This window comes from Lampris incognitus, chromosome 2 (genome assembly GCF_029633865.1).
Source record: "Lampris incognitus isolate fLamInc1 chromosome 2, fLamInc1.hap2, whole genome shotgun sequence".
NCBI lineage: Eukaryota > Metazoa > Chordata > Actinopteri > Lampriformes > Lampridae > Lampris > Lampris incognitus.
The window spans coordinates 114,155,877-114,170,338 of NC_079212.1; the positions used below are offsets into that span (position 1 = coordinate 114,155,877).

The window sequence follows — 14,462 nt, forward strand, 5'->3', positions numbered from 1 at the left end:
GAGTATCCCCCAATGCACTGCAACACGTCATTACAACAACCAACAATGGCGGAAGGTGGTTCAAACCCAAGCAGTGGATTTGTGGGACCATTTAAACTCAACTATTACTTTTCACTGTGCTAAGCAGAAAGTAGTGGTTAAAATCAATGGTTTGGTTTATGTTTTGAAAAAAAGATGTTAGTAACCACACTCGTGGAGGTTTATATGATGTGTGTCTTCATTAATCTGCAAAGGGCTGACAGGAAGCAGCTCGGCTCTATGATGACATTATGTCTGAAAAGCCATGGTACTTTTTACTCACACTCTAATTGTACACTGGAATATAGTACACATAAGAAGTATGTGGTATGTAGTATGCAATTTCCGATGCAGACCATGTTGTCTGCCTGCCACCAAGCACAATGATTAAATATAGCTCCAGTCAATATAATCTGAAACCAAGTGTTGAACAAATTGAATGTACATCCATCCCCAGGGAGCAAACCTCAAGGCAGATTTATGGTCAGACCTTATTTTCCAATTATGTAGACAATTTACTCTGAAGAGTTCTCCCTTCCAGATAATTCCGTATCTGCTGTTTTCAGCTGTAATTAAAGGCAGTTAACTGATAAAATTAAACTAAGTGTAGCCTTTAGGACAAGAAGAAGTGCAGCAGTAGGATTTGCCTTCTTTGCTAAAACAAATGAATCTAATTATTGGCCACAATGGTATTTAGAGTGAATTGGCAAAGCATTTGGAGAGATAAGCTAGTCAGATGGGGAGGTGTGGTTACTGGCAATAAGTGAATGTGTGTGTATGGGTTTGTCTACTGTATGTGCTTTACCAATGTGTGTGTGTGTGTGTGGTTGCGACTGATTCTTTGACCACAGATATGTGACAAAGAACACTTCCATCCATTCACTGCCCCGTACGTTGCCTGTTGAATCACTCACCATTAGATGCCGTAAAGTCAATGGCCACAGTGAAATTGATCTGAGTCCTAGAATCAGAATTGAGAGAGGGTGATGGGGGAAAAAAAGTCAAAAATCGTTAAATACCGATCCCTCGACACCAAATTGCAAACCACACAAACATACAAATGGAATAACAAACACTGAACATAAATGCATTTTTAGCACACAATATGGAGAACAAAATATTTAATAACATAATATAAACAGCAGATAAAGATGGATTTTATTTGTAATGAAAACAAAATTTTGAGGTTCATATTTGGAATAATATTTGGAGTCTCACAGTCTCATCTTGTATTGCTTTTGATTTGAGGGTGTGACGTATCACTTTTTTTTTCAATAGGATATAATAAACAGTCCTCAATTTCAGATTTTCTCCTCTTTGCCATTGTTTTCAGGAAAATAAGTAGCAGCAGGTGATAGGTAGTGTTTGGAAAAACTCTAATGCTGAGCTGGGGAACAAGAAATTACAATGATAGCGCACTTAAGAGCAAATCATAATCCAATTTTCTCTGCTGATGAAGCACTGCCCTCTTCTTACTAATTTACGACAACGAGATGTGACCTTCAGGTGGCTGAGATGACAGCCTCTCATTAGTTATGTGCCCTTAAGAGGAAGGAATAAGAATGACCATAATTTGAGCGTGTAAAAGATTCACATTAACCTTTCATGGTAGAGAGAGGGAGATATGCCACAAGCCAGACCTTGCTGACCTTAGCATTAATTAACCAATTTTATTAATTCAATAGTAACTGTGTACTCTGAACTCATTATAAATGTGCCTGAGCGTACTGTGTAGTTTTTTTCTTCTTCCTCTTGTAGAATCTGTTTTTATATAGGAGGTATCACTATCGATCGACTAAAGAAAAGCAGAAATATTAGGCCAAAACTCAGAAAGGTATAAATGGGGTTACTGTCATCTGTTAGCATGGTTCTATCATTGATTGTGATATACCTCTACTTTCTTGTTGAAAAGAAAAGTTGGTGTTCGAAAAATACTGGGAGATCTTTCACAGCTTGTCACTGTGTCAAGTGCAAAGGATGCTCCTTGCTAAGAGTTTACCACAAACAGATGTTTACAGTTGTCTGCATTAGTATTTTAACACTTTCCTTTTCCTTTAGCTTCTTTCTATCATTCCTTCTCTCTGTTCCTGTCTCATTCCGTTTTTCTGTCAAGACCCGTCCTCCGTGACACCTGCCTGCCTATTTCGTGAATGGGGTTACTGTTATTTTCAGTCTTTTAGTATGAGGAATGAGCAGCATACCATGAGGTTTCAGCCAGGGCCTTCAGCAACGAACTGCACCCCTCCCCTGCCGATACAGCCAACATGGCCACATACAAAATACATTACCATTATTTTTTACGATTTGATCGCCTCAGTCATAACTGCCTCCATGAGTGGAGAGAGAGAAGCAGTGCCACTTCCCCACAGATGCTCCTTCTCAGCGGTTTCCACCTCAGCCAGGCCCGGTGAGCCGAGTAAAGAGGATGGATGCTGGCATCTTCCAAGTACTACCAAGGCAAGAGCCCTCACCAATAGCCAGAGCTATGCAACTGAGCCGCTTCTGCCTCAGTCTGGAGGAACGGCAACGCATCACCACATGCTAGTAACAGCTGTTTGTACTGTGACCAGCCAGGACACTTTCTGGTCTCTTGTCCTCATCATCAGTTTAATGAGCAGGCTCATCAGTCGAGGGGGGATCCTGATGAGCCATACTGCCCAACACTTTTTCTCCCCGTCCTCAGACTCAGCTGCATGCAACACTCACCTGGAAAAGTCAGTCCACTGAACTATTAGCATTAATAGACTCAGGTACAGATGAAAGTTTTCCAGATGCTGTTTTTTAGCAGCTAGGTCTTCCTACCGAAAGCCTGGATCAGTCATTAGAAGACAATGCCCTGGATGCATGGACTCCTAGCCAGGGTCACCTCTAAAACTGCATCTGCACGCCTCCAACTGTCCGGTAACCATCAGGAGGAATTAAGCTTCTTTGTTATTAATTCATCTTATATTTCTATCGTTCTTGGTCATCCGTGGCTCATTAAACATACCCCCCCCTGGGCCTCTGCCAAAGTTGTTAGTTGGAGCCCCTGCTGTCATGCCAGGTGTCTTCAGTCTGCTTTGACTCAGTCTGTTCCCTGTCAGGTTTCCAGTCCTGAGAACCCTGACCTGTCCTCAGTCCCTCCGGAGTACCACAACCTTTAGGCAGTTTTAGGTAAGCAGCAAGCCCACTCTCTGACTCCCCATCACCCATATGGTTGTGCCATTGAACTGCTGCCCTGTGCACCTCTGCCCAGCAGTCAGAGAGTGCTAGGCAGAGGTGCACAGGGCCTCTACAGTCTCTCAAAGCCTGAGGTGGGAGGTGATGGAGAGATACATCAAGGACTCCTCAGCTACAGCAATCATCTGCCTATCAACCTTGCCCCTGGGTGCCGGCTTCTTCTTTGTGGAAAAGATGGACCAAACCCTCCCCCCATGCATCAACTTCAGTGGACTCAATAACATAACAGCAAAAAACAAATATCCTTTGCCTCTCATGACCTCTGCCTTCGATTCTCTCCAGGGAGCCACAGTGTTCACAAAGCTTGACCTCTGTAATGCTTATCACCTTATCCAGATCCATGAAGGGGATGAATTGAAGATGACCTTCAACACTCCTCTGGGCAACTTCGCATATCTTGTGATGCCGTTCGGGCTCACCAACATCCCCACCATCTTCCAGAACCTGGTAAATGATGTCCTATGGGACAGGTTGGATTGCTTTGTGTTTGTCTGCTTGGACGATAGCTTGATCTATTCCAGAAAACTCTCCCGAGCATGCTCAGTATGTCCACCAAATCCTCCAATGGCTCCCGGAGAAGGCAGAAAAATGTGAGTTTCATGCACCCTCAGTCACCTACCTGGGTTACATCATCGCCATTGGACAGATAGAGATGGATACAGAAAAGGTAAAAGCGGTCCTTGAGTGGCCAAGCCCTGCCAGCCGCAAGCAACTTCAGAGATTCCTTGGTTTTGCTAACTTCTACAGGAGATTTATCAGTATTTACAGCCATATTGCAGCCCCACTAACAGCTCTAACCTCCACCTCTAGACAGTTTCAGTGGACTTCTGTGGCTGAAGCAGCTATCCTCATTCAGCCGGACCCGATGAAGCAATTTGTTGTCAAAGTAGATGCCTCAGACATCGGGGTGAGGTAGGTCCTCTTGCAATGTTCCTAAGAGGATGGTAAACGTCACCCATGTGCCTTTCTATCCCACCATCTCTCTCCTGCTGAAAGAAATTATGATGTGGGCAATTGTGAGCTCCTGGCACTGAAGCTGGCATTGGAGGAATGGTGGCATTGGCTTGAAGGATCTGAGCTTCCCTTTTTGGTCTGGACAAATCACAAGAACCTGGCATACATCCAGTCAGCAAAACATCTCAATACTTGTCAAGCCAGGTGGGCTCTTTTTGGCTGTTTCAATTTCACTCTGACCTACAGGCCCAGCACCAGGAACACCAAGTCAATGCTCTGTCTCATCTACGTGAGAGAGAGGGTGAGTCCAGTTCCTCCCCAGACACCATCATTCCTACATCTTGTGTCATCATGGCCATAATGTGGGAAATTGAGAATGAGGTGAAAATTGCACAGCAGAGTCAACCCGACCCAGGAAACGGCCCCCCAGTCGCTTATTTGTCCCTGACGCTGTTAAGTCATGTGCTCTGCAATGGGCTCACTCTTCTAAACTTACCTGTCATCCTGATGTAACCCGCACTCTGGCATTCCTCCATAGGTGGTTCGGGTGGCCAACCCTGGAGGAGTACACCAAGTCCTATGCCTGTCTCGTCTGTGCGCAGAATAAGATATTCACTCAGCCCAGACTGCTGCACCCTCTGCCTGTTCCTCATTGTCCCTGGTCTCATCTGGCTCTGGACTTCATTTCTGGTCTTCCCGCCTCGGACAGTAAAACTGTAATTTTAACTGTTATTGATCACTTCAGCAAATTCACCCACTTCCTACCCTTGTCTAAAGTACCTTCTGCCAAGCAAACAGCAAACTGCTGGTAAGGGGAGGTCTTCTGGTTCCATGGCCTTCCCTGTTCCATCGTCTTAGACCGTCCCAATTCACCTCCACTGTCTGCTCTGCCATCGCTGCCCCCATCAGCCTTTTTTCCGGGTTTCATCCACAAACTAACGGTCAAGCTGAAAGGGCCAACCAGGAACTAGAAACTACTCTCCGTGGCCTTGTGTCCGCCAATCCATCCTCCTGGGCCTCCCAACTCCCATGGGTGGAGTATGCCTATAACACCCTGCCAACCTCTGCTACAGGTATGTCACCATTCCATTGCTTGTATAGTTATCAGCCCCCACTCTTCCCATCTTAGGAAAAAGACATCCTGATACTGTCAGTCCAATCCCACATCTGTCGAAGCCACAAGACCTGGCACTAAGCCCGTACTGCCCTGTTGAGAGCCTCTAGTCGGTATCAGCAACTCCCAAACCATCGTCGTACCCCAGCTCCTGCTTATACCCCTGGATACCAGGTATGGCTCTCAACAAAAGATCTGCCCTTAAAAATGGACAGTAATAAACTGTCTCCTACATTCATGGGACCCTTTGTAGTGGAGAGAGTCACTTTCAGTCGCCTGAAACGTGTCTCCATAAGTCCTTTGATTCCTCTGGCTCCTCCTCCTCCTCCACCTCCTCACATTATAGATGACCACCTCACCTACACGGTTCATTGTCTCCTGGACTTTTGCCACTGTGGCTGCAGCCTGCAGTACCTCCTTGATTGGAAGGGACACAGCCCGGAGGAAAGCTGCAGGGTACCTCGCCCGGAGGCGCGTGTTGGGGGGTTCTATCATGGCCCCTCCTCCATGACACCTGCCTGTCTGTTGTATAAGTGTGTTTGTTGTTATTTTCAGCCTTTTAGTATGAGGTATGAGTATCTGGTCTGATTAGGTTTTGTCTGTCTGATTGTTTCCTCTCCCCTGCCCGCCCTTTCCTCTCTCCTCTGCACTTCCTCTGTCATTCTCTCTCCCTGTGCACCTGCTCACCATCTGGGAATCAGCACACCTGCCTGCCATCAAGCCATCACCATTTCCCTACAATAACCCTGCACCAGCAACCAGTCCCTGCCGGATCATTGCCTAACACACAGTTTGTTAGATGTGCCATGCTTCCAACTTTGACTTTACGTCAATTGCCAGTTTGACTGCTTTGCCAGTTTTTGCCAGTTTGCTTAGCCCGCCCATCTGACACCTGTTTTAGTTGTTTCCAATTCACCAGCCTGCCAGCCGTCTCATCTGCCTGCCAAGCCCTCCAGCCAGCCATCGCCTCACTATCTCTGCCTGTTCACAACAAAAGTTGTGTTTTTACCTGCTCGTTCTGCTGTCTGCACTTGGGTTCAGCCTCAATTCTCGACAATGTCTTTCTCTTCTGAATGCATTTGCACTTCTCAAATCATTTCATCAGTGCAGCAGAAATGGGAAGACAATAAATAAATCAGAGATAAATAAAGCCTGTTTCCTAATAATAAACATTGTTTGCCATTAATGTCTAGTCTTGTTTTTGACATTTTTGTGTAGGGAAGTGATGTATCAGTTAAGCAAAAGAAACTCGCACACCATCCTTTTGGATTGACTGGTACATAGTTTACATGCTGGAACCTCAAAACCTGCCAGGCCATGAGTTACAGGCACAACACCCATCTTGCCATACATGTTTGGGAAAGTGAAACATCTTTTGCATCTCTCTTTCTTCTCCGTTCTATTAAGCTTATAAATACACTGGTCCCTTACACAGTCGAAGGCTCTTTTAATTCCACAGCAGGAGATATGTAGTATATGTTAGTATCTATGGGTTATGTGTGTGAGTGCATGTGTGTGTGTGTGTGTGTGTGTGTGTGTGTGTGTGTGTGTGTGTGTGTGTGTGTGTGTTAGCTTCTTGTATTTGTTCACAGTGTGTGTCCTTACATAGTTATTTCCATTTTGTATCGGAGATGGCACTAAATCAATTTACTTTCACTGCCCTCGCACCTGTGTTCACTTTCTACACCCAGGCTCCCTACTCCCAGTCTTATGCATGCACACGCACGCACACACACACACACACACACACACACACACTCTCACTCGCTCTCTCTCTCTCTCTCTCTCTCTCTCTCTCTCGCTCTCTCTCTCTCTCTCTCTCTCTCTCTCTCTCTCTCTCTCTCTCTCTCTCTCTCTCTCTCTCTCTCTCTCTCTCTCCAGACTCCTTGATACTGATTCCTAAATAATTTTCCAGAAAACAGAGTACAACTTGACGGGGATGATCATTCAATTTCCTTTTTTTCAGCAAATCAAATTAAATGAAAATTTTGCAGTTATTTCATTAATGACAACACAGGTCTTTGCATCCCTTTCCAACACAGACAAAAATAAAGACATAGACCTGCTGAGGACATTGTCACTGCAGGCAACAATAAGTCTGTCGCTTAAAAGCAACAATGCCAGACTTGTTTTCCCAAACTTCCAACATCAGAAATGTGATTTTAATCAACCCTATAAAAAAGATGTTTGTCTCTGATAATTAAATATTCTGAATGTAATTAAACATAGGTGGAATATCAATTTCTATTTGTCCCCACTCTTTGGGGTCAAGCATGACATGCTGACCTCTGGATCTTCCCATTCTTGTACAGTGGAACTCTTTGTATTGTTATGATAAAAAAAAACATTTCCTCATCCTAACTCAACCTCTGTGATCTTGACGGCTGATGTGGTGTAAATTATTTCCTCACTTTCAAGTTAGCGCCAACCATAATCAGTGCAGGGAGAAAATTATCATCTTAATTCTGCACATCACACTGGACCCCTCTTGTACCCAGTGATTAAAGTGGGCCGGAGCTACCCGGATCCCGACACCGGCATCCCCTCCTCCCCCAAGTCAACCGGAGCTGAGATCCGGCACTCTGTAGACAGGAGTAATTTCAACCTTTTTGTCACAGTAAAATTTAAAACAAAAAACATGATGCAGCCAATTCACAAGCATTACAAAATAAATCGCAAATAAAGTCGTTCTTCTATTTTTATACTACTTTACTTTTTCTAAAAGTTTGAACGATATCGCGTCCTCACGTGACCCGCACCTGCCTGCTGTCTGGCTTCACCAGACTTGACATCAAAGGAGACTGGCTTCACACTCACGGGTGAGTCAGTTCACCGCACCAGGCAGACAAGACTCGAGAGAACCTGCTACCTGCACTATTATCTTGGATTGGGGGGCATAAAGAGTGAGTATCTTCAGTGTATTTCCAATAGTATTTCCAATAGTTTTGTCTAGCTCCGCTGTGGTTTTCATTCAAGCAACTAACGTTAGCGAACGTAACGTTAGCTAGCTAGCTAACTAGCTATCTTCCACCTGGTAACGTTGCTAGCTAGTTGCTGACGTTGCTGGCTAGTTGTTTGAATGCTGCTAGGCAAGCTAACTATCGGTAGCCTCCGGTTACGTTACTGGTAGCTAGCTAGTTATGTTTGTCCAACCTTAGCTCTAGCCATGCAATATTTTCATTAAAATAACTAACTAGCTAGCAAACGTTAGCTACCGGTAGCTATTATTAGCTAACAATGCTATTACTCCCGCACTTTTGCCCACCTCTCTAATACAGAGATCCCCCACTTACCAAATCCCACTTTAACCCCTGCTTGTACCCTGATCTTGAATTGAAAAACAGGCCATTAAGACCCAGTGCAACCAACTCAGAGAAAGAGACAAGTAAAGTGCTTTTGCGGTGAATGGTTCGAATAGGACAGTTTATACTTCAATGTTGGTTTTCATGCATTAAGTGAGTGGAGTTTATTGTCTTCCATGATGCAGACTGTAAGACTGTCCAGTGCAAAATAAATGTGCATTTACATTCGTTAAGTTTTTTTTCTTTTCTTTTTTTGTGCAATAAAGAGAAAAGACAGTGTAGTTGTTTGCACTCCTAATTCATCTGATTTACAGAGCAACAATGGTTCCACATTTACAACCAGTCACTCTGATATACTACTTTATATGAGCCAGTCAGAGGGGCCTACTGATGAGTATAGCGTCTTTGAAAACAGACCACTACACCTTTAAGTTATTGTACTGTCCATCAGCTAAAGCTAGAAACTGTCAGTAAGAAGCCACACTTGTCAGCTTTGCCACAGCTCATAAAAGCCCTGACAGCTCACCCACTGTGATGGAGAGGGAGGTATCAAAGCACTCCTCAGTTTGTCTAAGAGGCACAGTTCACCTTATTAGTGACATGTCATTCAATTGTCAAAGCAACAGGCTTAAAAATCAGCAAAGGATGAAGGGCTGGTACCTGAGGTCCGACACCCCTCTTTCAATGTCACCGGGCCGGTGCTGAACTGACGAACCAGTAAATCTTTTTACAAACCAACCCTCATGTCCACTGCATTGAGAAGCAAAACAATTATGCAACCAGATGGCACTGTTAACTGGATGTTGTTTGTACTGTACAACTACGTACAAAACCTGACCGTGAGTATGAATAAAAGAATCCATGAATAAAATAATCCACGTGAACACAGTGTTTAGAGGAATCCAGCTATTAAAAACAATGTAATATACTGAAATAGTGCCTTAACTGTGGTACTGGTGCACCTGAGGAGGCCATGAGTTAGTCACCTATCTAGAATGTTCTTATTCCAATTATCATATCATCCATTTATAATGGGGGATATTACTTTTGTCAAAAATCTAATAACTAAACTTTGGCAATGCAGTCTATTATCACTCACTCTTTTTATACTTATGACTGATGACAGCGTCCAAAATCAAGGTCGGTTGGTGATGGATATTGATGACATTGTAGTGATATCGATACAGCGATCATAAATCGGCCAACTACAAACTGATCTTTAGTTGGTGACAATATTATCCTATCCCCCCGATCCTGATGTCACAGGTTCCTCGGACCCGGTCCGACAGGTAAACGGGGCTGGAACAGAGCTGACTTTACTGACTGAAAACCAGTTTCCTTTTGGTGTTGCAAATGGTTGGAATGGTTCGAGATTAGGTTCAGGAGCTGGCACCAGTACCGGCCCTGTGTTAGTCAAATACGACTGATCTTAGAAGGTTGCTATTTGATCTAACTTTTCCACTTCACTCCTGAGTATTGAAAGCACCTGATGTTCAGTAGAATCAATTGTGTTTAAAAGATGTGTGAAAGATGAACTGCAGAGTTTTTGGCCACAAGTAGTGGTACTGAGCAAAAAAGTGGGTCCTCGTACCATAACAAAAACACCAACATCACAGGACCTTCCTTTCCAAGCCACTGCGCTGAAGTCCGGACGTAAACATGACTGCCATATCATGTAAAAACTGAAGCCATCTAAATATCAAAAATTAAGATTTTCCGAACGTCTTTGAAGGTAATAACTTTTGTCAGTGCACTCTGTGGGGTCTAACAACACACTATGTCTTCACAAGGGAAATTTTGAATGTAAACAAACTTTTCCATGTTTACATGGAATGGTTTGCTTACATCCATGTTTACATGGAAAAGTCAGTAGTTCAGCTTTAGGCATTTAAGTGCAGTTTTTTAATCTTTGAATTTCATTCAAAACATAAATTAGTATGTTTTCACAATTCTGGCACAAAACTATACTTGGATTGCTACTTCATTCCAAAAGATAGAGATGAACATTATTAGACATTTATTCTAAATGAGCTTTACATTTTTAATAATTTAAATGCCTAGATTGTTCTGTACATTAACTAGGTCATTGTGCATGTAGGGCAATATACTGTAGGTACTACTGTCATTAAAACTCACCCTCCTTTGATGTAATCAAGAAAAGTGCACTCCGACTCCACTGAGAATGACAAGAGGGTGACCTGAGAAAGGGACACTCATGATGATACTATTCAGACAGTATGAATAACTCTGAGGTATGCATTACAAAGAACTAAGTCTCATCGAGGCTCTGCAGCAGCTCCTCTAATAATATCACAATCAATGTCAAATGAAGGCAGACCTGAACAGTGGGTTAACAACTTCACATGACTGATGGGCTCAATAAGAAACCAAGTCTGAAGATAGGATTAGGCATAGTTAAACACATTACTGGCTAGCTAGATAGGTCTTAAAATGGGTAGTTGGTCACCACCTTATTGCTGTTTTGTTACCAACCCTGATCTCTCATACCTTACATCCAGGTTTTGTTGTACTTTTATCCACTCTCATGTCCTAATGCAATCTTATTGCCTCCAGTAGTTCAATAATATCTCCCTTGTCTCCTCTCACAAGGCTCCATAAAAACCATTCCCAACCTATGCCCACATCACATCCACTGTAATTACCCACTACAACTCTACATCCATATGATATATATATATATATATATATATATATATATATATATATATATATATATATATATATATATATACACACACACACACACACACACACACACACACACACATGCACACTACATCTACAAAAGGAGGTGTTGTACACTACCTCATTTTATACTGGCAATCCCTGTTCGACTTTTTTAACCAAATGTTGAAATAAATTTGGGTGTGATAAAACTTGATGAAAAAAAGCCTTAATTCACTTTAATTGTCTAGCATAGTATCTTCTTGGGAAGCGCTGACAAAACACATGATAAGTACAGGAGGCTTACATTTAGCAAAGAAGGGGCACAGTTAAATGCAGGTTAATTTCAGATGTGCTCACTTGTCAGTGCTGTACTTACTGTTCCAGAATTGACGTATTTTTTTTTCTTCATTTTCTTCTTTGAATTGATCACCTAAAGCAGAGAGATAATCTAAAATCAATTAATTTAAGAAAAGATTTCACAGAACTTCAGACTAGCATTTTCCTGATCTAACTTCTTTCTGGTCTATCTTTTACTTTTATTTTCATTTCTTACAGTAAATGGCTGTGAATACAAATTTGTTTTAAGATTCTGAAAACAGGCCCTGATATTCTCAACAGAGGCTCCCCTGTTTCTAATTGTAGGGGCCAAACAGACTGATGCAGGGGAAAAATTTAATTTAAGAGCAAGACAGCAGGAATTAATACAGTATGCAGCATGCTGTCATCAAACTTCTGTCAAAACACACAGCTGATGCTACACATCCACGGGTTCTCAGCCTACCTGCTTTTACATGATAACTGGGGAATAGAAAATCAATTTAAGAACTTATTGCTTTCCAGCTTTTCAGCTCAGCCCCACATAGACGCAACTGACTGGCACTGAAAAGAGAGAACATATCACTCCTTTGTTGGCCTCTTTCTTTTTTTTTGAGGATTCCCCCCCCCTCCTTTTTTTCTCCCCAATTGTATCCGGCCAATTACCCCACTCTTCCGAGCCATCCCAATCTCTGCTCCACCCCCTCTGTCGATCCGGGGAGGGCGGTAGACTACCACATGCCTCCTCCGATACATGTGGAGTCGCCAGCTGCTTCATTTCACCTGACAGTGGGGAGTTTCACCAAGGAGACGTAGCGCCCCTCCCCCCTGAATAGGCGCCCTGACCGATGAGAGGTGGCGCTAGTGCAGCGACCAGAACGCATACCCACATCCGGCTTCCCACCAGCAGGCACAGCCAAATGTGTCTGTAGGGACGCCCGAGCAAGCCGGAGGTAACACGGGGATTTGAACCGGCAATCCCCGCATTAGGAGGCAACGGAATAGACGGCCATGCTACCTGGATGCTCGTGTTGGCCTCTTTCTGCTGGCTCTGTTAGTTTTAAAATTGATTTTAAGGTTTAAGTTTTCTTGTTTGTTTTTAAAACACTGCATGGCCTGGCCCTTTCCTACATTTCAGACCTCCTTTGCCCTCATTCCGCCTCCAGGTCACAAAGATTCTCTAGTTGAATGCGTTTGTCTGTTCCATGGTCTCGAATGAAGCTGAAAGGGCATCCAGCTTTTGCTGTTGCTCCCCCCGAGGCTTTGGGACAAACTACCTGTCTACCAGGTCTGCCTCTTCATCTTAATGCTTTTAAATCTCGCTTAAAAGCCCATCCGTACTCCCTCACACTGAAGTCTGAGGTGCCATTTGTTTATTATGTGCAACCATGTCTTTGTTATCTGTGCCTTGTTCGGTCTATCTATCTACAGCCCTATTTATTTGACAATTGCTGAACAATGTAGAATTAAAAAGTGGACAGTTGAGTTAACGTTGATTGTTTTTAAATGTGCTCTATTAATAAACTTGTCTTGACTCAAGTAAGTTTTACTGTACATGCTCCGTAGACAGGCATCTTAGATGAGCATTTTGTTCAGGATGTTGCCCAGCTGACTGGGATGCTGTCATCACACTGCTCTATCTATCCTATCCATATGCAGTATGACAGGAAGACTAGCTTTGTCAATTATTCATTACAGTACTGGGTGTGCTTTAGAAATAACTCCATAAATTGTTTATTCCGTTCAATTAGTAAATGTATATTTTTAGACTTCACTTAGCTTCTATTTCCAGCATTCATTTAACTCTGATTTTACACAGTCAAAGTCCTACTTTATTTTGCATTATTTATGTACCTTGGTTTTAGAGAGTCTAATGAGGATGTGTGGAGAAGAAGAAGATGCTGTATAGCAGATGTATACTATTTATTAGCAGTATGAACAATTTGTATTTCCGTGCTTTGGATAGCAAAAAATAAATAAGTACGTAAAAAGTTAGAGAAGGTTGTGTCTATCCATTAAGAGATGCAGATGCTGCTCAGTGGAAAATGAAAAATACACAGCCAGCCAATAACCAAATAGTATAAAGAGTTCATCATGGATATTTGGTTTGTATCTGTGAGTTTGAAGTTTGAATGTGCTCAGGTGGTCCACCATAAACGAAGGAAGATGTTTGGAAACTCAAAATGAATCTCAGCCACAATATATCAGTAGGTAAGATAAGTTGAAGGTGCAGGAACCACGTTCACCCTGTCACATTTAAAGTATCCTACCATGTTCAGTTGGCCAGAGAGCTGGAGTCACATTCAATCCAGAGACAAAAGATGTCCCAGCTCATTACTTCAATTCTCTATGGCTGCTGGGCATGAAAGTGACAGCACCTAATTTAACATGGAAGGATGGCAATTTGCCTGACACATCGAACACCCGGCTGGTGCAAAAACTAAAGGGCCTTTCAGTCACTCAGGGAGCTAGTGCCTAACCAACTGTCCCATATAATGAGGCTGACGTTTAAAACGCAGGTATTTGTCTGAAGACTAGGCCCCCTACAAGTTGAAGTGATGAATCTGTTATCTTTTTATTAAGATTTCTACTTTCAGCCATTTGATTTTTGTCTTCTTAAAGATGAGCTTTGACTAATATTTTAAAGAGATAAATCTTTCAACAAACCAACCAGAACCCTTTACATCTTCTGATTATTTCCGATGCGAAATTTGATTAATTTACAAAGGTTTTTATTTTTTAATTTTTGGTATAAAACTAATATTTTCCTTCCCTATTACAAAAATAAATAAATAAATAAAGACAGATAGTTTACTTTGTCCTCAAGGAAGAAATTCTGCTCCACAGTAGGG

General features: G+C 42.6%; 1 protein-coding gene across 3 annotated transcripts in view; it reads right to left on the minus strand.

Annotated features, from left to right (window-relative positions):
* Positions 1 to 14,462, minus strand: part of cpne5b (copine Vb) — a 273,515-nt gene that overhangs the window by 48,167 nt on the left and 210,886 nt on the right. For all 3 annotated transcript variants that reach the window (XM_056272953.1, XM_056272955.1, XM_056272954.1), the window contains 3 exons: positions 11,672 to 11,725; positions 10,744 to 10,805; positions 933 to 979 (listed from right to left, as the gene is read on the minus strand). In XM_056272953.1, coding sequence (XP_056128928.1) covers positions 933 to 979; positions 10,744 to 10,805; positions 11,672 to 11,725 — 163 coding nt within the window. The remainder of the gene's footprint in view (positions 1 to 932; positions 980 to 10,743; positions 10,806 to 11,671; positions 11,726 to 14,462) is intronic.